The sequence below is a fragment of the Neodiprion virginianus genome, chromosome 5 (assembly GCF_021901495.1).
Source record: "Neodiprion virginianus isolate iyNeoVirg1 chromosome 5, iyNeoVirg1.1, whole genome shotgun sequence".
Classification (NCBI taxonomy): Eukaryota; Metazoa; Arthropoda; class Insecta; order Hymenoptera; family Diprionidae; genus Neodiprion; species Neodiprion virginianus.
In genome coordinates this window covers 20708440-20731563 of record NC_060881.1, presented here as the reverse complement: position 1 = coordinate 20731563, position 23124 = coordinate 20708440, and the positions used below count along the sequence as shown (strand labels likewise).

The 23124-nt window shown below is 37.5% G+C and overlaps 1 protein-coding gene and 1 long non-coding RNA gene across 7 annotated transcripts; one reads left to right on the top strand and one right to left on the bottom strand.

Annotated features, from left to right (window-relative positions):
- Positions 1-558: 558 nt before the first annotated feature.
- On the top strand, positions 559-1506 carry LOC124304681 (uncharacterized). Its single transcript, XR_006908246.1, has 3 exons — positions 559-805; positions 977-1074; positions 1318-1506. It is a non-coding gene; the product is annotated as an uncharacterized LOC124304681 (long non-coding RNA).
- A 1669-nt stretch (positions 1507-3175) lies between these two features.
- Positions 3176-21959, bottom strand: LOC124304680 (ATP-binding cassette subfamily C member 4-like). Of its 6 annotated transcripts, none has more exons than XM_046763198.1 (18): positions 21824-21952; positions 21372-21531; positions 16171-16313; positions 15894-16004; positions 14641-15016; positions 14102-14233; positions 13845-14036; positions 13354-13662; positions 12805-13266; positions 12057-12362; positions 11400-11543; positions 10308-10845; positions 10009-10239; positions 9077-9313; positions 7717-7979; positions 6513-6958; positions 4919-5048; positions 3176-3453 (listed from the first exon to the last, which is right to left on the bottom strand). In XM_046763198.1, exons 3-18 carry the CDS (start codon positions 16242-16244, stop codon positions 3244-3246), a joined length of 4161 nt encoding a protein of 1386 aa, XP_046619154.1. In that variant the 5' UTR covers positions 16245-16313; positions 21372-21531; positions 21824-21952; the 3' UTR covers positions 3176-3243. The 6 variants fall into 6 exon arrangements, with proteins under 6 accessions (XP_046619154.1, XP_046619160.1, XP_046619156.1 ...); XM_046763204.1 differs by having other exon boundaries at positions 10308-10836; XM_046763200.1 differs by lacking the exon at positions 21372-21531 and having other exon boundaries at positions 21824-21959.
- Between the last annotated feature and the right edge of the window lie 1165 nt (positions 21960-23124).

Genomic DNA, 23124 nt, shown 5'->3' with positions numbered 1-23124 from the left:
CGTTAAACGTTCCATTTTCGATTTTTCAAAACGTTTCAATCTCTTTGCCCGTGTATGTTTTATTTATTTATATATTTTATTTTTTTTTTCTTTCTTTCTGCAAATTACGTTCTGTAAGCGTAAAAAGTAAACCGATCAACCTACATCGTGAGTTGAAATTTTGATAAAAGGTTCTCTCCTCCAGATATATGGTTAAAAAAAATTAAAAATTGGATGTTCGGTTTGAATTCATTCTAAAATTATCGTACGAACTTGTGACTTGTTCGAAAATGATAACAACTAATAGCTTGGGTTTTAAATTTTTTTTCACCTTTTTCTTACCCTCATTATTTCTATTTACTCAGACTGTATCCTCGATTCGTTCCAACCGATCAAAAGGTATGCGTAATCAGCCGTGTCTAAGTATAACATACTCACCGATAAAGTTACACGCAATTCTATGCTTATAATTGCGATGCGCAATATAACGTAATACTTTACGTCCGTAGAAATGATGTTCGAAAACTTGCGGGACTGTTTTTGAAACTTGAGAGTAAAATGGCAAACAAAAAAAAAAAAAACATGCATATACATTAATCGTCATATACATGTATAACAATTTCATGACGAGTGATAAAAAAAAAATGGAAAGATGAAAATTTATAAAAAACCGAAGCTAGTGGATATCTGACTTTGAAAATTGTGCCCACTTGAAAATGATCGGAAGGGCGAGGGGGGAGGGACCTCGGAAACAGCCGACTGCATCGATTTTCCATGGAATGCCCTATGTGCCTGGTCAATTGTAAGCAGATGCATCGCTCGATAGGTAAAATAGTTAACGAGGCACTTAAATTGTTATGTAATCTAATCCGCGTTGCGCGGTGTGGTGCAAATTGAATTATACATGCATCGGCCGATGTTGTACGGTAATAAAATGAACGATAGTCGTATATCCCGCAATACCAGGCTTTGATAAAATAATCTATCTATCAATTAGAACCCAGACAAGGAGGATGATGATACGGTAATGAGGATGAGGATGGAAAAACGGAGAGTGCAAGATGAGCGGAAATGAAACGGATAGCGAAACTTACGGTACGAAACTGTGTAAAAAATTGTACCGGCATGATTTATCTTTACTTTTTCCGTTGTAATGAACCGGAATTCTCAAAATACGAAACTTCTAACCAACCGATGAGAATGAAAAATAATAATAAAATTCACCAAGAGTGGAATTTTTTTATCCGCAATTTACAAAAGTAACAACGAAATCTGGCTTCTTTCCTCAATTAAAGATTTCATTGCCAAGTAATTACGATTTTCCTGTGTTATCGATAGCTTAAAAATCGATTATCATGAAATTGTATTCGGCAATGTTGGGCAATACTGGGCAACATTGGACAACGTTGAGTCGACTCAGTTTGGTAAAAAATTTAATACGACGACCAAGCAGAGAAGAAAAAAAAAATAACACGAAAAGTGCTGAAAGATTGAAGCGTCTCTAATGGACTAAATTATATTTGAATAGTGTCTAAAAATCAATAATGCTAATTAAATCGCACTATCGTATTAAAATCAAGTTTTTAAGTATCACTGGATTTCACATTAATTTCATTACTTTTATTGGATTTGAAAAGAAATTGTATGTATTCACACACGTATATATTTTATTTATTTTTTTTTTTTGCATTTTGTATGGAATATTTTTACGCGGCCTCCAAGGCCGCGGGTACAACAAATTTTTTTTTCTTTCATTGATTGAATAATATTTCTTTTATCGATTTCAACAAATATTCAGTTGTATCTATACTCACGTCTTCAAAAAACCAAAATTACCCTCATGCACATTAGCTGGAATTTATAAATACTTAATACAGTAATCGGAAAGTGCAAAAAGCTCCTTTTTTTCGCTAATTTAACGGCCGAACCGGCAAGATTTTTTATCAAATTTTCGTCGATTTAACATCGATTATCGATCTTTCTCTATTGTAATAAAATATCGGGCCAATTGTGCTATAGAATTAAATATTCAACAATGCCAAAGTTACTGAAAAAAATTGTTTCAGTATGTTGAAAATAACACGAAGATGTGATTTAGTGATTGAAGTCATCGTGTCTTTCATGCTTTGACAGTAAAATTGCTATCCAAAATACGTTTTAAACCTTTGTAATATTGTGTAATAAATCCGTGTTCAATTATGAAAAATAATAGCCTTACAATCCACTCATTTTATAGGTAAATTGACAAAATTGTTGATAGATAAACACGCGCTGTCGGGTAGCAAAAAAGGAAAACATGAATCAGAAAAGAAAAAAAAAAATTAATCTTGGTCGGGATCGTACCCGGGAGCAGGTATATGAATAGATCTATGCTTTTGAAACCAGTTTTTTCTCGAAAACGACTTCGAATTGAGAACTGCCGCTTGGCCTGTCGTTTTTTATTATGAGGCACTTTTCTACCCAAAAAGCGCTTTGAAATCCGTGATCCCCATCCAGTGATGTCACCTTGTTAGAAGGAGAGAGAGCGAGACAGAGCGGTCTGTACAACGGAAAAGAATGCATGAAATTGAAAACTGAAAAAAATAACAAGTATTGGAAACACAGAAACGTTCCGACTTTGAACACAGTCGATTTGTAGTAAATAGTTTTCTGTATAAAATCCGCCATCGCGGAAAGTAAAATTGAACGAATGGAAAGTATTTTTTATCATTTTGAAACAAAGCATCTATATCATTGCTTTCGTTTAACATTTTGGTACTTTATGCTTCTATTTTTCTAAAGAGATCTAAATTGCTTGCAATACTACATTACGTAACAAGGGAATAAAGTCAAATATCAGCAATCACCCAAGGGAATAGTCGACTTTTATCCCTGTATTACATATACAGGCAGGACTTTATTTCCGACTCAACTCTGGCCGCAACAATTATTTGAAAATTGGGCCTTTTCAATTGGATTTATATTTCCCGGAAATGCGGTTTAGGAAAAAGTATGTCATTTTCGTCCCACTTAACTTTATGGTTGAGTCAGGAATAAATATATTAACAATTTGATAAGTGCTTAATGTACAACTCGTAAATATCCGTAAGAAATTTAATAAAATGTTTGACCCAAAAAAAAAAAATTACGCGAAATATGGTTAACTCAAATAGGAACGCGTTTTTCTATTGTAAAGTACGAGAAAACGTTGCGCTGAATAATTGATATTCATTTATTTTTTTATTCACGTTTACAAACATATAACTATCAATTTTATCTATTTCGTTATAAGTACGTAACTTCTTTTACAGAAGCTGCAATTCTTCTTTCCTCGTTCAGTTTCTCATCAGATCCATCTTCATTGGAAATAGCGGATCGATATGCTCTTTCGGCTATCTCGGAAAGTTGTTCCGCCATCGATTTTCCTGTCTGCCGTAACATTTGTGAAAAGCTACCGTAACGATTTTCCAACAGCAAGTAAGGATGGCCATATTCCTGTACGCGAAAAGGAAATAAAAATGTCACAAACAAATAATAAAATCAAAGCTTGAGAAGATCAAAGCAAAAAATTATTGTATACCGTCCACAATAATTATTAATTTGAACTTGAGGGGAGTTTTGATTTTAAAAAAAATTTGCCAAACAGAAAACAATTTTTAGGTGTACGCGTGTGTTTTTTTTTTTCTCACAATCTCTCAGCAAACAAAAAGGACAAATGTTGTTTATTTTGTGCAACTGAATATTGTTTCTTAAGAACTGGTGCGATACCTTTTTGCCTGCAATTGAAATAAGTGCAGAATAAATTTTTACTGAAATTGTAACGGATTTTGGTTTTAAACGGTTCGGAACAAAATTTAGGAGGCTGGAGATAGGACAGACTCGGATCATCATCCGGTAATCGTAGACCTGGAAGGGGAAAGGTCGGATAAAACGGAGAAGATTGCAAGTTGAGCAACAAAAGAGCACTGGACAAGGGAAGGAAGAGAAAGGTTTAAAAGAGAGATAAGATAGCCGGGAGCAATATTAGGCGAAGGAATAAATGAAGAAATAGAAGAGAGAACGAAGGAATTCAGGAGAGCGGTGGAAGAAGGAGCGAGATTCGAAGGGGGGGGGGGGGGGGAGGAGAGAGACAGAGAAAAGGATGGTGGGATGGGGAAGTCAAAAACAAAACGAAGGAAGCAAGGAAGGCGCCGAGAGAGTGGAAAAAAAGAAAAGTGGAAGTGGGTACATGCAACAAACTGTGAGAAAATGAGAGATTCGTAAAAGAGGCGGAGGAAATCCTTCCGGAAACGGTTTTTCATTTAAGCCCGTAGATCGTGGAAGATTGAAGTCTGGTAAAAAAAATAAAATAAAAGTTGTCGTAAAAAAATTACGTTTTTCTATGAACTATTTAATGCAATACATGTCATATTTTTGACGGCATATCCAAAGGCTGTGGATGAGAGAAATGGAGTGAATTAGAGGAAAAGAGTGGTGAACGGATGAATGAGTGTGAAACAGAAGTCTATGGAAAGGATAATGTGAGAAAAGACAGAATGTAACGAAATTGTAAAAAATAAATGTAAGAATAGGATGTTAATGTAAAATAAAGCGAAAGCGCGGAGAGAGTGAGAGAGTAAGAGAAAGTGAAGGGAAGCGAAATGAGTGGAAATAAATGGGCAAGCGAACGAAAGGAAAGAAAGTAGGGTTGTTAAGCGGTAAGAATATAATAATAAGGTAGAGTAAGGTTATGTTAAGAGTATTGTAGAGTAACGGTAAGGAAATTATGAAAATCCATGTAATCCCAAGGGAAACATTGATAAACGCATACATACTATAGTCATGTTGTATTGCTCTTGACCGTTATCACATTCACAAAATGATGTGCCTATTTTTGTTTCGGTAGAAATAGGGAAATGTGGGACAGTTAGTAAAATATTTGAGGGACAAGTTTAAGACGAGAATCCCTTTTTATACGTACCGCAATCCGACCTCCGTCCATTACAAGGACCTTATCACTGTCCATTATCGTGTTCAACCGATGAGCTATCGTCAGGACGGTGCAATCAGCGAATTTCCGTCTGATGGTGTTTTGGATGAGAGCGTCGGTGCTAAAATTCGAAATTCAAGAGGTTGAGACCTGGATGCAAAACAGGATTTCGATTTTTCACGCAGGTGACACCATTTTTTCCGTGAGCAAGGATCGTTTTTCGGTATCTGAGAACCGCGATAGAATTATTCGCAAGCTGAACGAACAGTTTCTGAGGTCAGAAATGTGACGACATGCGACAAACTCGATAAAAGTAAACTACGTATATCGATTGGATAATGTCAAGTTTCTGACTCGATGCCGTGAAATTATGGAAACTAATGATGAGTTAGCAAAAGAATTTACTGTGTACGAAATTACGATATGTGACTAAGGATAAAGCAAGACAAAAGCGGGCTATATTAATTATTAATAGTGTTCAAATCGATTCGTTTGGGAAACAGTTTACGTTTATTTTAGAGCGAAACAAACAGAGAAATTCTGAAGTTAGCAAATCGTATCTTAAAACAACATTGTATTAAATAATGGCAATGATTGGTAAGGCAAAAACGACGCTTGAATTCGACCTCCGTTAAAAAATTTATTCTATGTAGATGTAAAAAATATCAGTCTAGGAAATCTTGGAAGACTGAATATTCAATGATACTATAATGAGATAATAAAAAAAAGTGAAATATCTGGCCGACCTTGATGCGCCAATGTCCGAACTTATAAACAACATTCTAGGCAGTCGGGTGAGTTGTGAGCTCAGAAAACATGATTCGATAGAAACGGAAGAATTAATTTTGGTATCTGAATAAGTCGAAAGCTGCTAGATCGATTGAATCATAAATCTAATTAATCAGGAATAAGTTGAGACGAACCATATTGATTGGGACCGAAATCATCAAGGTCTATTGGCCAAATTCTAAGATTTAATCGTGTGAATTTTTTATCATTCGAATGATTCGCAACCTACTGGACCAATTAGACCCGAGATCCAATCAGTTATAAATTAAGGAGGTCGAATGAGTGAAAATCAATACTTTTTAGCTGCGATGATCTGTGAAAAAATGTAAAAATCGAGCAGACTGGTATTACAAGGAAATTCCGAAATATCGATGCTGCAGTTCAAATTTCTTCAAAATGGTTAAGAAGTTAAAAATCTAGTTGATTTCTTCGATTTCACTCTCAACGATATGTGATTTCCTTGAAAAGACCATGTTCCAAATAGTCGCTAAAAAATACCATTGAATATTTAATTTCACAACGTTCCACATTAACTTGAATTACGATAAAAAAAAAAGGCAATATTGAATTAACTACATAACGGCATGAAGAAATCTTTCGCTGACTTTTGAGAAAAAAAATTAGCCAGCTGCACCGTTCATAGAAGCTTAAAATGAAAAATCGGTACCGAAGTTCGTATTTTTAACTTCAGCTTATATTATTTTTCTTTCCGTTGCATTTTAAAGCAATCGTTTGACGAGCACTCACCGCGTGACCATCTTGTGATAAAATTGACAATCTCACGGTTTGCACTGACCTTGGATCAATGTTGGCAGTCGCTTCGTCGAGAACGAGTATCCTGTTCTTCCTCAAGATGGCTCTGGCTAAACAGATCAGCTGGCGCTGTCCGACGCTGAAATTCGCGCCACCTCCGGCGACCTTGAAATCCAGAGACGTCACATCGTCATGAAGCTCAACTTCCCGTAGGCTGTCCCAAAGTTCAGCGTCCGAAAATTGGTCGAAGGGATCCAAGTTGTACCGCATGCTCGCCGAGAATAAAATCGGCTCCTGAGGGATGATCGAGATCCGGGGGCGCAGCTCGTGCAGTCCAATCGACTTCGTGTCGATCCCATCCAAATTTATTTCACCCTCAAGACCGTCTCCTGACAGCCGAAACAGCGCGGAAATCAGTGACGATTTACCGGCGCCGGTTCTTCCGACTATGCCGATTTTTTGACCCGGTTCTATCGCCACGTTCAGGTCCTGCAATAGGATTACAAAATAACGGAGGTCAGAAATCTGGCAGATTTTGGATTCCACCGATCCGCATAAAAGTCTTTCCAAAATGTAGAGTCTTCGTTGTGAAATCGTTACGAAACCGTTACCAAATTTTCGCAAAATCATTCGAGCCAAAAGGCTTTGAACTTCTAAAATCTTTTACCGCACTTTACAATACTGCAATCAATTCAAAACAAGTGAAAAGCACTTGAAATCGGTATGTAGAATATAACGGTCATCACACTGGAAAAGCTTAAGGTTTTGAATAATATTTGAAATTGCACTAGGACATTATATGAAATTATTATTACAAGAGATATTTTCAATCGTATCAGGTTTTGTAAAATCGCAATTAGTCAAATTTCGTGAACTCATCTAAAATCGTGGTTGAAAAGTTATGAAATTACTTGAAATCGCAAGTGATCGCAAATGAATTATAGTCCCCCGGTTCAATCTCTCCGACTCATCTGTCGAAAAAGATGCTGTCGGGGTGCTTGAAACGTTTAGAAAATAGCAAAAATTCATCACGAAACATTATCAAATTTTCAAACATCGTGCACCAAGTCGGTCGAAAATTGTTTTCCCATCTTACGAGAGTTTTTGAAATCTCTTGAATGCGTAAATATTCAAATTGCGAACCGCTGACAGCGTAAAATGGTGAATTTGGGGAAATTCTTATTCAACAGTTGACAGCAGGTGCACTATAGGCACTTGATAAGGTTATGATAAATTTTTTTATTCACCTTCAAGACCAGCGGCTTCTCGGCGGCGTATCGCATGGACATTTTATTGAAGGCCAAAGCACCTTTCGAAGGCCAAGATGGCGACGGTGGGTTGTCGGTTTTGAAGGGTCCCTCCTTGGGCAGATTTGTGTACTGAAGAACCCTCTCGACCGAAGTCATGAGGGAGATGACTTCGGCGCCTTGCCTAACGCCATACTGAAGGATTCCAGTTAGCATAAGGGACTGAGAAATAGCTAGTCCCACGGAGCCGGGAAGAGTGTCACCTGAAACCCAATTCATCGCTCTAAAGTCGCAAAAAAGTACCGTAAAGTATGATCGGAATCTTGTGTCGCTGATACTCTCTCTTTTTCGTGAAACAGTTTTGTAATTTAAACAAAAATAAATAAAAAATTTTATCATCTCAATCTATTTGACCGTTTTTCGTATTGTGATAGGGTACTAGAAATTACCTCACCAGGAATTACGAATCACAATAATTTTGACTTATGATTGTGTCATCGTCAAGGGCGGCAGGTTATCAATATCCGAGTATACAGTTGAATTTTCAAAGCCCCAAGAAAGGGGGCGAGGATGATTTTATTATTCCTCGGAAACATAGGTCTTTCTACAGGATTTTCAGTTTGAAGACATAACATTTTTGGCCTCTTTAATGAAGAATTTTGTCAACATTTTTTTGCTATTGCTTCATTAACGCATTATATTTGGATCAAAGATTACTGATCACCTACATATCATGGATACATGAAAATTACTTTCGTCGTACAAACTATGACATATGACGATCGTAAGCCAGTCGGCGTTGCCCGTACTAAGCCATAAAAATCCTAGCATTCCCATGTATTATAAAGTTGAAGTGATGGCAATCCAGATGTGGACATTATATTTAAAATTTGATATAACGTTATCCGTCCGCTGGAGAGGCCGATATAAAACGATCGAATTGTAGATAAAACTGTGTTCGTCACCGATGCTGGCCCATTACAATATCGGCAATTCTGTGTTCGCTGGGTAACAATTGGTATAAAACTTTTGATAAACATCAAATAAGCTGTGTCCGACTGCTTCAAATTTGTTCGAATTTCGAAGTTTTCGTATAGAAGCAGTAAAAAATGAGTCACGACAATTTTTCATGCTCGTCATTTCGATGTAAAATCCGGTGAATTTTTCATCCACCCATTTCCGAAATCATCGCGGAAGTTTGTCGGAACAGAAAGTCGACCGATATTTGCCTAAGAATCGGTTTTTTGCATACTGGAGGTCAGAAAACATAAAAATTCATCCATATTAAAAAAATCGTTTTTGACCGACACCAATACAATTCCTGTATCACCGTAGGCGATGAAAAGTAAAAAATACCCACCAGCATTCGTCAGGATCAGCGTGAAGCAAACGCAGGCTATGAAAACGCACGAAATTATGTCCATAACAAATCCGAGCGCGGTTGCTGTCGTTATCGTCAAGTACCAGGCGCCGGTGTGCGCATCTTGGTATCGATCAAACTCTTTCTGGAGCAATTCTTCCACTCGCGGTCCTCGGCTTCTTATCGTCGTTAATCCATCGAGGGTTGAGCTGACGTGTGAAAACACCGGACTCTTCGCTAAAGAACACTCATTATGTATCATCCCAATAAATAAGATCACCTACGTCCCAAGCCCAACAGCTCAGCAAAAAAAAAAAAAAATGCGAGAGCAGATTTTAGAGCATTGATCTAAAAGGCGTTGAAAAGTTTAGAGCTTTGTGTATCCAAGCAGCTCTCGCTTATTGTTCTAGAAAATTCTCAGTCCAAGTTACCGGTTTTTATGCGTTGAGAAACGTAGTTTTTGAGCATCATTTGTTCCGTAGCTTATCTTTAACTAACCACAATTTGGTTACAAATCTTTCAAAAAATTTGAAATACATTCCAGATAATTTTTGTGGCATTTTGACGTGCCTTTTTACAGATTCAAAATCCATCGGAATTGATCATATTGCGAGCAATTACAGCCCGAGATGCGATATCGAACCCCGACAAAAGGCAGGCTAAACTGACTTGTAGCTGGTACAATTTTTCACAGAGTTCAATTATTCGAACACTTGCGTACTCGAAAAAGTTCAAATATTGCTGGAGAATTATCATACATTTTTGAACGTTGTCAACGAAACTGTAGCGAGTCAATAAAATGTCGAGAATAACGTGAAAAATTACGTTTCTCGTTGCATAAAATTTGATAACTCTGTGTACAATTTTCGAACAAGTTGTCGGACCTGAAACATGATAAATCGAAAGACAGAATCGTGTGGATTTTGACTTACTGACGCATTCCAGTCGCTTAATGTTCTGCGCAGTTTTCAGATAATAGCTCCTAATGACGTAGAAGATACCACTCATCAGAATAATCGGCAGGATCAACCAAGTATTAACAATCGCGATCATGACCAGGATGCCTATCATGTACATGAATATTTGGAACGCTTCGAGCATCGTTCTTGGAAGCAACTCATCCATGGTTCCAATGTCCTTGGAGAAGCGATTCAAAATCCTGCCTACGATGCAGAATAAAAGGAGAAATTATTCAAAAATCTGTGCCATCGTTATCATCGCATCGACTCACCAGTTGGATTGGTGTTGAAGAACCTCATTGTGGCTTGCAGAAGATTAGAGAACATGGTGTTGTGGATATTCTGACTCGCGTTCATGCAGAGCTTCATGAATAGCACGCTTCTGAAAATTGCGAAGAATACGCAGCCGGCTATGCAGAATGTGTATACGTAAACCGCTACGATGGGACGAATAACGCCGTATTCGTCGAACCATTTCAGGTGCCCGGTGTTCTCTGTTTGGTCAACCGTTTGATTCGAAACAGTCGACGATTTGTTCAGGCTCAAAGAGATCCTCAGCGTCTCCTGGTTTGTCCAGTGGGTTATCCAGTAGTCGGTGCCACTCGCCGCTATTTGACCGGTTACGAATATCACCAAGAAGAATATCAGTGAGCAGATGTTACCACCAGACCTGAAGTACTCCCAGTACACTTTGTTAGATATTTCTCCCGTCGCCATTTGCTCCTCTGTTAAATCTCCACTCTCCTTACTTGCCTCGGTCGCCTCGGACTTATTTTCCGCCTTACCGTTCAATTTTTCAGTCTGCAATTTCTAAGCGCCATTTTTATGACTGTTACAATGAAAAGAGCGATTTTTCGGGGGAGTTGTTGACTTGCTTTCTTACATATAGACCTGTGAGTTTTTGGGTCGCCTTTTTTTAGGTATTAGGAAAAAGTCGATTTCGCATGACAAGTGATCCCAGATTTAAAGCCGAAATTAGCAAAAACATTCGATACATTTTTCATGCAGATCTGATTTCTTGCTGCTTTTTGTCGATCACTGTTGATCCACTGAATACGTCCATCAAAAGACATCAAAAATATCAAAAGTCCAAAAAATCCTCTCAAGTGTCTTTACGACCTTTAGCCGGATTTGATTATCAAAAAAATTGTTGTTGAATTTTAAAATCCGATGCTTGGTAATCCGATCGGAAATGATTCATTTGAATTGCATATTCGGAATTAGTGACTTAACAGCTCGCGAGAACTTGACCTAATTTTTCAGAAATCGTATTAGCATGAGCTTGATTATTTAATTTCTTAGTTTCCAGTTCCAAAAAGAGTTTTCCGAGGAAAGAAACATGCACAATAAATAACGATTTATACCGTGAAGTCGATCTTCTCCTCCTGACTTTCCACAGCGTACTCGATTTCGATAGTAGATACTTCTGGCTCGACAGATTGTGAAACTATGGAGTCCAGATTTAAAGTGGCGACCTCTTCATAAGCTCCTTGCCGTACAACTTTGCCCTGAAATAAAACATCTTCGTATCGATCTCGATTCTTACTTGACCTTTTATGAATAAATCCATGGTAAAAAAATATATCTGACTATATTGTGCATAAAATTTCCAAAAATTAAAAAAAAAATACCATCAACTTCATTACACTCACGTTATTCGAACACTTCCAAATATTGCACAAACAATTGCATGAAAATACCAGAATTCGTATCAAAACTTACAATACAAATTTCCCCAACAAGTGCTTAAAATATTTGAATCACCTGTCGGTTTTATCGATAGATATAAAATTTTCGTCCTAAGAATTTTGAATCTCGATATCGATCGAAACTCTGAAGATATCTGCGAACTATTTTAACCTCGCTATTAAATTACTGAGCGTTTTGAAATTGCATGAAAGTAACTGTCGGTAAAATCGTAACAGTCAAGGTCTGCGAAAAGTTACTCGAAACTTTTAAGACATGTATTGAAAAGTACATATTCCGACATGTTCTTATGGCATTATAGCGGATGGGCTTACGCGATTCAAAACAATGACGACATCCGCCTGCTTAAGATGTTGGAGCTGATGAGTGACAAGGATCCGGGTTTTCCCCTTAAGGAAACCATTGATACATTCATCGAATAAGTGGCGACCGACGTGAGCGTCTACGGCACTCAGAGGATCGTCGAGAAGGTAGAGATCAGCATCCCTGTAAATGGCTCTAGCCAAATTGACGCGCGCCCTCTGGCCTCCAGAAAGAGATGCTCCCCCTTCACCAACGTAACTCAAGTCACCCTGAGGAAGCTGAGCGAAGTCCTTGAGCAAGGCGCAGACTTTGGTTACCTGTAATGGTTGTACGCAGTGCTCGATAACTCCAGAATATCGTTACTTCTTCATTCTTAGATTATGAACATTTCTGTTTTACCGACGAATTAAGTAGATTATATTTTACACTTCTTCTTTCTCCTTAGTGATCGAATACCAACAAGTTTAGGAAATGATAAGGCTTATGGGCGAATGTGTATGTTCTCTAAGAGAATTTGATCAAAAATTGCAAAAGATATGAGATGTAACTGTGATAGAATAGTCTGCCATAACCTCAAAACGGGTGATATTCTTTCACTAGTACATTTATAGCGCTTCCGTCTACTTCCCAAACTTTTCTTGATGGCCGTACAAGCAAAGTTCAAAAGTTTGAAACGATTTAAATACTCGGGAGAATAAGAAACTGTAAAATACGGTCTGCTTACTCGGTCGGTAAGTCTCCTCGGTAATGACTTCCCACCTCTTGGTACCGATTTTTATCATAGGGCTGACCGAACAGAATGTTCTCGCGTATGGAACCAGAGAACAGCCAAGGATCCTGGCTGGTGTACGAGATGCTAATGTCACGACTGGTGATTTTGTTTTCTGGTTTATTTTCGCCAGCGTATAACGACAGATTTCCAGCTCCAACTGGTAATTCACCCAAAATGAGATGCAGCAAGGATGATTTGCCCGAACCGACGGGGCCGACCAAAACTGACAAGGATTTGCTCCTTATCGTCAGCGAAACCTCGCACAGTGTCGGTGGCAGTTTACCCAAAATCCAATTCGCGGCGACATTTTTCATTTCGATGCCAACACCGTTCTCGAGTCTCCAGTTCCTCTTCATCACTTCTATGACATCGGGCTCACTTCTAATTTCTTTTGACAGCTTGTTTTTTCCATCTTCAAGGCACTGGACCTCGTCCAGCAGCAAAAATTCCTGCAAATCAGTCGAGACAAATTTGGAAATGGTCAAATAGATGAGGATCGAACTCTCGTAATGGAAAATTAATTCTGCGATACTGACCGTCAACCTTTCAAGGGTCACTGCAGTCTCTCCGGCCATTATGATTGCTTGAGGAACGCAAACTACGCATGTGAACATCATCACACTGAAGAAACTCGATATTACGAACGTGATTTCAGCAGTCAGCGAATTTCCCATCATAACAAATGTGAACAGCGTGAAATAGAGGGACAGTCTCTCCGAGAATAGTATAACGCTCAAGTAAAAACCCCTCAGATACGACGTGTACTTTATCAGCCTGATCTCCAAGGCTCGAATTGTTGATACTACAATCTCGAACGGTTCTTCCCAAGAGTACATCTTCACTATCTGTTTAACCGAGAAGATCAGTGCATCGTGATTTGGACATGATCAGATCTCGCCAGTTCACAACTCCATCTAATTGTACCACACTTCATTCAGATTCTCTGGCCATGGAGACTTAATGACAAAAACAATCTTATGCAACAACTAACACTGAACGTGTCATTACATTCCACCATTCATCTTACCTGTATTCCGGAGATCAATTCTTTCATCTTCTGAACCCGCTCATCGGTTTTAGACGCGATTTTAGCTCTCAGATTGGCGCCGAGTCGGCCGAGGTACATCTGAATGGGCAAATTCTGCAATGTCACCGAGGCGACTCCAACCACAGCGGCAACTCCTACAGATCGCCACATGATATACCCCATGATCGAGACCTGAAGCCAAAAATATTCTGGTTTATGTAGAACGACGAAGAGTTTGCAATAATAGCGAGTCTTACCTGAATCGGCATGATCCAGAGATGGTGGAAGTACAGGGGCACAATATCAAAACGAGCCACGTCGTTGCTTATTAGGTTCGAAACTTGACCTGCCGCTGTGTTGTTCACGGCAGCCTGATTCAGCCTAAGAACCTGAAACAGTGAATTAGTAACGCTACAATTACCAAAAATTGATAAAAAAAAAACTTTGTTGTTCGTAGAATGTGTATCCTCAAGAGGGTTCTGACAAAACCGGTCGAAATGACCATAAGAGACCATCACGAATGCCTTCGGATTTCCGGAAGACCGTGCACTTCCAAGAAGTGATCTAATCGCACTGAGGACAACATGTTACAAGATCACGAAAAACTAAAAATCACGTTTGAAAAACACTGACTACCTGCATCCCACGTTCGGCTGGATTTCTCATTTTCTGACCTTTCCGAAGACCATGAAGAGGGTCAGCCTTAGATTCAATGACTGGATTGAGTTTGTCGGGTGAAATAAAATGTCAGAAGGAAACAGAACCACAACGCAGTTTCCAAACCCTGTGCACAAACCTTTCTGTATATGATGGAGCAGCAAGCAACTCTGACACACATTCCAATCTGTCTATTGCGAAGTCCTGTGTGATGTAACGTGAATATGACTAGGAGGTTCGTGAGGATAAGCAGACCAGCGTAAAGGATGGCGTCATTTCGGCTCACCGGATTGACACCGGGATTGAAATGGCTGACCACCCAGCCCTGAAGGACCGGCAGATATACTCGAAGCACCGCTGATTGCACCAGCATCAGTAGACCCTGGATCATGTATCTCGCCCAGAACATTCGTGCTATCGCTGCGCCGAGCGACGGCTTTCCGCTTGGTACTGTTTTCCCGTTTTTTCCAACCACCTGCACCTTGTTCGCCTTGGCTAACTCCATATTCCACTCCCTGTTGTGGGCAGAAATGGATTTAAATAAATGTGATCATATACAGGTCAACGGAAAGGGCAAGTTTCAAATAAAACCGGGTGTTACTGATGGATTATCGTCTAGTTCTTCCATAGATTGATTCAATAACAAAGAGCCAACAACAACGTGTTTTTTGTGACACATGCACGATTTTCGCATTTTTTTTTAACTCAAAATCCGAGACCAAAGTAGCCCTTTTACGACTGGTGGGCAGTAAAAATCAACAGTGGTTGGAAAAGGTTGCCGAACTTTTATGCTGATTAATAGTATATTACAAATAAATCGAAAAAATATACATGTTGTATTAATTTCCTGATTACGTACACATTTCATTTTATTGATCAATGTGATTTGATCTCAGACTTTTGACAAATATAAACGCAAAATCTGTACATGTGTTACAAAAAATATGGTGTGTACCAATGGCGAAGGGTGATTTTCACCCCTGTCTATTTGCGTTCCTTGTTTCATTAATTTCACACGCGGGAATTATGATTTCAACTTCAGGACAAGTACAATAGGTTTTTCAGAATTTTTTGTTATCACTGTTTCCGGCATTTTCTAACAGATTGTAAATCGAGAACTAAATGCACTAGAGACTTTGAACGAAACCCAAAATGTTGATTCAAGCTCTCGCTAAATTTCATGCTTCATCAGAACCGGGTTTTCACCGTGGTTGAAAACCTTATTTTCACCTCAAGTAAAAATGCTAGATTCATTTTCAATTCGGATTTAGATTCTGTGTCATAAATCCTTCGACCGGCGGTTGCTATTCTGTTTGATTATATTCATTTCCGTTGATTGAAGAAAAAGTTGTTTAAATAGTTCAATTACGGGATTTCATGGTTTTTTCTCACCTTTCGAGACGATCGCCCAGACGTTCGGATTCATCGGACTTCAAGGGATCGTATAAGTCCGAGATTTGAAGATCTCGTGTCGCCCCTTTCCAAAAAATGTCCGCTGTCCATCTGCGTGATTTTAAAAATGAAGGAGGCTTTTATTTTATTAACTTTTTATTTATTTTTTTTATTGAAACATTAATTTCACCCTACTAAAAATTACGATTGCACAAAAGTAAAACGATGACGACCATTTTTTTTTTTGTTTTTTTTTTATGACAAGTGTCTTACTCACCCGAAGCACAGATAGCTCAAAGGATTCGACTTCTCCTCGGGATTTCTGCAGCTCTGTGTTTCCCTAGTGTCCATGTCTCGAAAAATTTTCTTGAAATATTTCCTAGGTTGGATACCGCTGCATCAACGTTAAGTAATGATGATCTGGAAAAAAAGAAACAATCGTTCCGTCTGTTTTCGAGGCTGCTTTTTTGGGTCTATTGAACTGTACTTTTATTTAAAACTTATCGTGTTAAACATACTATTCGATGGCGCTATATTCTATTTGATACGGAAGGTACACTGACAATTATTGACGAGATTTTTATCACACAGTTGGAACAAATTGTTGAATGTTTCGGTATTCTTCGACTTTTTGTTAGTCGAACCGCGGAACTTGGTTCTCCACATACCGCAGCTCATTGACCCACCTATGATACGTCATTATGGTGTATACCTGCTGCGGATTATGTGAATATATTAGATATTAACGACCATGAGCAAAATAGTCGGGAAACAAGAATTTCAAGTTTAGCGAGTTGATCGGTGGGCTGTTTTATAGACATTGCATCATGGTTTCTTCGGCCTTCATCGATATAGGCATAAGATGCATTGTATACAAATAAGCTACATGAAATGATTTGTAATTGCCACGTGATTTACTCTCACGCTTGTCGTCCCTATTATGCATTTATTCCTTATTCTTCTATTCTATCCCTTCTCTTTTGAAATCAATTATTTTTAAGATTAAATGTCATATGTGACCGTGACAATTGCATCTTAGGATTACAGCGTTTCTCCTCTTCCTCTAGCTGGTGCTACTTCTTTATTACCACTATTATTATCATTGCTTCCCGAAATATATGAAACAACTTGCGTCTCGCTTTGAGAAAACCAACCTGCAGATGCTTGAAATACGTCCGTGCGCGTTTAAAGAACTTGTAATATAATTGGTGCGAAAAAAAATTATTGGTAAAAAAGAAAGAGGCATAAAGTCAAGATATCAAAAGTGAAGCTGTTATTTGAAGAACATGGAATGTTGTCGAAAGAATCTTTTCGAGACGTAGCAAAAAGCATAATCTTCACATTCAAACTAACGACAAATATCGCATTATTCGCCCGATTTCGAGCCAATGAAGTTCATTTTGCTTAAAAAGGTCAATACACGAGTTTATTAATTGAAATCTGTAATTATGTTGCACGTTTCGATCTTATGGTTGCCTGAAGAGTTGTAGATAAAATTAATTTCGTGTTACTTTTTGAGAATTTCTCTATAAGTGAACTGAACCGCATTTCATCAAAGTTAGGAAGTAAAATTATATAATTCATTAATGTGATCGTTTTAATTATGAATCATTCTTTGTCATAAACGGCAACCCTAGGCTTAAGACATTTGCATTAATTTTCCTTGATCTATAAATACCGAAACTTGACTCTGAATTTCCTGATTGGGTAATCCAGGCTCTTCTGACATCTAGATTTGAAAAACATTATGAAACCGTTACAGAGTGGAAAGAAGTTCATTCGTGGTTAAAATTGAACGAAAAGATTCGTCGCCTATCATGATCGTGTAATGCAAAGAGAAGCGCAATGCCGACGCGATATTTTGAAACGTGTAATCACTTTTCTACAATGCCTTGCCCTACGTGTAAACTTTACCCATCTCGTTAAATTGTATGTAACTATGAAAGAGCATTTTCGTCGCGTTGTCAAAAATGAAATAAATGATCATTACTCTAGTAAAAGTATATAAAATAAACTAATTTTGTTGATATCAAATAAAATAAGGAAGCACTTCGTAAACTTGATCTCGACTGTTAAATATTGTTCAATAATTGTAAATAGTCCACCCGATAAAAGTCCGAAGGAACATCTGTTAATTATCGTAAGATCTGTTGCATTTGACGAGAAATATGATATATATCAAATCCTTGGACATTTTCTTGGTTTTCTACATGTTGTAAGTACCGCAGGAGAATAACTAACCGAAGTGATTTTGAAAAGGTCGTTTCAATGCTCTCGAAACATTTGCGCCCCAAGCTAGAAGTGTCTGACGATGCAATACTAGATATGTTTTCGGATAAAACAGGAATAGCCTCAGTCAACATGCAGCAAGATACTTAGCTTCTCATATCTCTCATTTCAAAGTTATTTGCAGCGTAATTGTTTGTCACAAAATATTGACAAGGTTTAATGTTGTGTCTGAAATTCTGCAAAGTCCGATAAATCACTTTTCCAACTGTGATTCATATTGCAAACTTTGTTTCCGTGTTACAGAAAATACCATTTCGCGAGACACGTATACATCCCTATTTGGAAATATATACGTCAGCGTCGAAATCGACTAGAGTACCTGTTTGAGCGTTTCAACAGCGTTACGTCGAGTGACCGGTAACAAAAACGAGTTTGACACGTTTTGCCTCGTTCTATCTCGTTCCTTTTTTTATGTCACTTGATGATATACGCAGATACTTCGTATATATATATGTGATCAACGTGAATGTTTTGCATGCTATTTCGCGAAACGGATTTCACACGAACCGGTATGTAATCCGGCTGTGTAAACTTGTCAATATTGTATACTTATACACAGCTGTAACGTAGATAGAGTATATGATTCTTTGTTACCACCTATGTTGACTGCTGAAACTGTAACGAAATGGAAGATTAAGTACACAACTATAAGCAATTGGTATTAATTATATTTTATGAAACGAGGTTTTTTCACCTCACTGTCACTTTTTAGGGGCCATCCATAAACTACGTTAAATTAAAATTTAAATAAACACGGACAATGAAAAGAGATCGCATTTGTTAATGGTAACGTTACTTCGGTGGATCCCCCACCCCCAAGTGGTAGCGTAATTTAGGAACGACCTCTTCTACAATCATTATACGTAGATGAATTTTTTTTCACTCAAATTTTCCGGTCAAAGTTATTTATTAATTAATCTTCTTTTTATTTCCAATTTTCAAAGAATTAAACCAGTAGCGGAAAAACGATACGAAAAAGTATTTTTATCGATTCCAAGTACATCTTGAAACACATCAGCCGGTTCGTTTTTCACAGAATATCGATCATTTGCAACAGACAGCCTTCGAGACGAGTATTAAAAAAGTCGTTAGTCTTCGTTGATCTCATCGATCGTTGTGTACATTGGTAATGCCTGAAAATCGATAAACACGGAAGAAACTGAATACGGCAAAAAGTTATAAAACCGTTCAAATTGAAAAAATTGAATCAATTACTAGGTGCACAATTCGAAGCAGCATTGACTAGGTTATTGATAAAATTGCGTGATAATGTTTATTAAGCCTATTAACTCTGAAGGGTCAATCTGATGCGATACTTTTCTCCCAAACTTGGGGCAAGAAAAATTTAATCAGAATAGTCAAGATTGCAAGTATACTTGAATACTGACGAAACATGAGCAGAATGGCTGTTATTGACGCAAGTGCTATGTAAATTCACCGGTGCGATAAATTTTCGGCGCCTGAACTCAACCCTACCAAGAAACTGAAGACAAAATAGACAAAATAGGTAACGTTATTCTAATTGTAATATCGTTCATTGAAAAAAGTTAAAATGTTCAGTTTGGTCATTCTGCCACATCTGTTCCTATATTTTCATGCGAAATTCATAGTTTTTTGCACGTTTCCTCATCTCTCATGATTTGCATTAATTTCAAATCCTACTGCGAAACTGAGAAATTTTAAATGACACATTTCTGTAAATGAATCAAAACAAGGAGACCGAAACTTTTGTTATACTTGCGATTCCCTTCGAGTGTTGAATTTGAAAGAAAAAAAGACGCACAATTCCATCGAAATATTTGTTCTATCCCGAAAAATTTCGAGGTTCATCGCACCCGAAAAAATCTTCCTGGCAAAGAAATTTTCGTAGCGTCCCCTTTGAAATCGAGGAATTTTCATTCATGCATCTCTATCACTTTTCAGTATGACACAGCTATACAACTACACATCGATATCATTCGCGACAAGATTTGATAATCACTGGAGGCACCAATTATTTTGCATCAGGATAGTAATCGATCATTATGGTCAATCCTGTACCCAGAGATATTCCATTCGTATAATGTGAGGTGTAACCTCGATCCCAAACCATGCAAATACGCGTTGTAGGCTTCTTTGCCCAAAATTAGACTTCTTTGGAGAGTTTTAAAAAAAAGTCGAGACCTTCGGAAATTTGAAGCAAAGAAATCGTTATCAAAATTTACAATGTTCGATTGCGATATTCGTCAAGTACAACGCGATCTGAAGGAAGAAAAATGTAACTCTGTTAATTATACACACCTTCAAGTCGGGAAATCGGTTATGAAATCGGCAGATTCGATTGTATGAAAGTTCTATCTATTATCCTCGTTTACGAATCGGCACAATTTACGAAGAATAGTAAATCGGTAATGCACCAACGGAACACGCCTCGGTTGTTAACCACTCGCTAAGCTCGCGTCATTTGTTTCACATGCACACCACCCACTGCATTTTGTCAACAGATTTATATACCATACACTACGACTCGTTAGTTGCCGTCCACTCTGGATCGGCATCAATCACGTTCTGAGAGGTAGGATATTATTTCACGCTGGTAAACGAGGTGGGAATTCCTAGGAACTATCGAAGTAAACAGAGATGCTCGATCAACGAGTGACGAAGATAGGATACTATTGGCAATATAACAAATAAAAACACAGTCCAATTGTACCGAAACCGGTTGTTGCAAAGCAATTGTTAAGGGTAGGATGTGATGAATTTTAGTTTATTGATTATAAGTCAAATATAAAAGAAAGGGAAATAAATAGACAATTACGAGAAATAGTTGTTGACGATCAAAGAGAAAATTATGCATTTATTTGGGTTATTTTGGTTTAAAAAGTCAACTGTAATTTAATAGTACAGAATACCCAATTTATAGTCCCTGCACGTCGCAACCCAACAAACTTGGTTTGATAGTTTAAAAAATTGAATGGACGGCACGGGTGCATAAGTTAAAAGATATAAGAGACAATAGTCGAGTGAGAATAAAACAAAATAGTAACAATAACATAAAAACGGACGGTAAAAGTGTATATAGATAAAATCGAGCGGAACAATTATTCGAAGAATTTGAAAGGAGAGTGTTTGATGTGTCGTATTTATAATTTTAGAATGGTGTGACTTTCTTTATTGTTTCAGTTCGTCGTTATTTATTGAATTTGTTACCTGATCAGGCTTTGAGTCAATTTCACACACTTTATGATTTCCTGACACCTCCATACACAACTCTCTCCTTCTAAAGTCGTAGGCCTTCTAATTTGCCGATCTGCTGATCCGCTGATCCGCTGATCCGCTGATCCGTCCGAACTTCGGTTCTTACTTTCGTCTATCAAAATATATACATCGTCACAAGGATTAAGATCGGCCAAAAATCGGTGGTTGCAAGGCAGTTCAAAATTATTCGAAAACAGTAAAATCAATATAAAATATCTGATTATACACTCGAAAATAATTATTTTCATTCTTGTTGACCGGTATCTGTGATTTACACCGATTGTGAGCTTACAATGAGATCGGCTAGAAATCGACAATTATCTCAAGACGATTCAAAAATGCTGTGATACGATAAAATTGATGTAAAGTATCTGATACTCACGAAAATTATCAATTTTACTCACGTTGATCACTATTCCCGATTCACAATCAGCTGATTGACTGGCCCCTTCGCAGCACTTTGATCAATATTCCACAACCTCGCACTTGGCATTGACAACCACCTGGCATGTTATACCTTCAGGGGTCAGAGCTAGAATGACTGATTTATTGAGTTTGGAACTTGGTGACGTCAACTTCGGCTCAAAATTCGTACCAACTTCTTAGCGCTTTCTCTTTCATTTCATGTCACTATTTACCCGTCTGTTATCTTAGTATACCTACCCAGTGTCGACACTGGTTTTTACATCTGCGTTGACAATCCGGTACGTAAGTGGATCGAATTGCACAAACCGGGAATGAAGGATTTCTCTGTTAGCCGGAAGGACGAACGTAGTTGAATCATAATTGTCTTCTTTCTTCTCCCATTTTATTTCCGTTTTTACTAAAAAATTTTATTACCGTGAAAGATTGTCATCTTCCATGCTATTCACTGTCATTCACGTGATGTTAGATTTTCAAAATTAATTTCAGAAAAGAATTGATAGACTTTATTTGATCTAATTAGATCCATTCTTTGTATACATCCAATCTTATCCGTAAATAATATACGATAATATCAGATCTATTTATGTAGATCTAATTAAGTCTTCAAATTTCATATACAGTGCACTCTCTCTGTAGAGCCACTAATGGACAAGAGGATAGAGTGGTATTTTTGGGTGTGAAGGTCAATGTCGAAATAAACTTTTATTTATAAAAAACCAAAACGTTTCGGCTTAAGGGACAAGACGGGAAGCGATTTATGACGAATTGGAGGCCCTACACCAATCACACTCGAGTGTGCACGACATTCGCTGATCTTTATCACAGGTACCCATCGACATACATTTTGTTGAATCGTTTTTTCCCTTCAGAAAAATCGCTAAAAACCTCCCGGATCTCCACGATTTGACGGATTTTCTACCAAACTATGCATTGAAAACATTTTTTTTATTCTTTTTATTTTTAACTAAGAAAAATTCAAAATTGAAAAACGTACACGTATAGTCCAACCAGATACCCGGGTACCCGCGTACAAAAATAATTGAATTCGTGTGATAAATCATAAGACTAAAATATTGTTACACAAAAAAGGATTAAATAACTATAAATAAATAAGTTATAATGAATGATAATCATTTTTAATTCCTTATACATTAAATACAATGAATATAATAATAATAATCGTAAAATTACATATACAATTTTATCATTACAAAAATATATCAAATTTTCACTTTGCATACAATATTACAAAAAACTAATGAAATAAAATCATTTAATA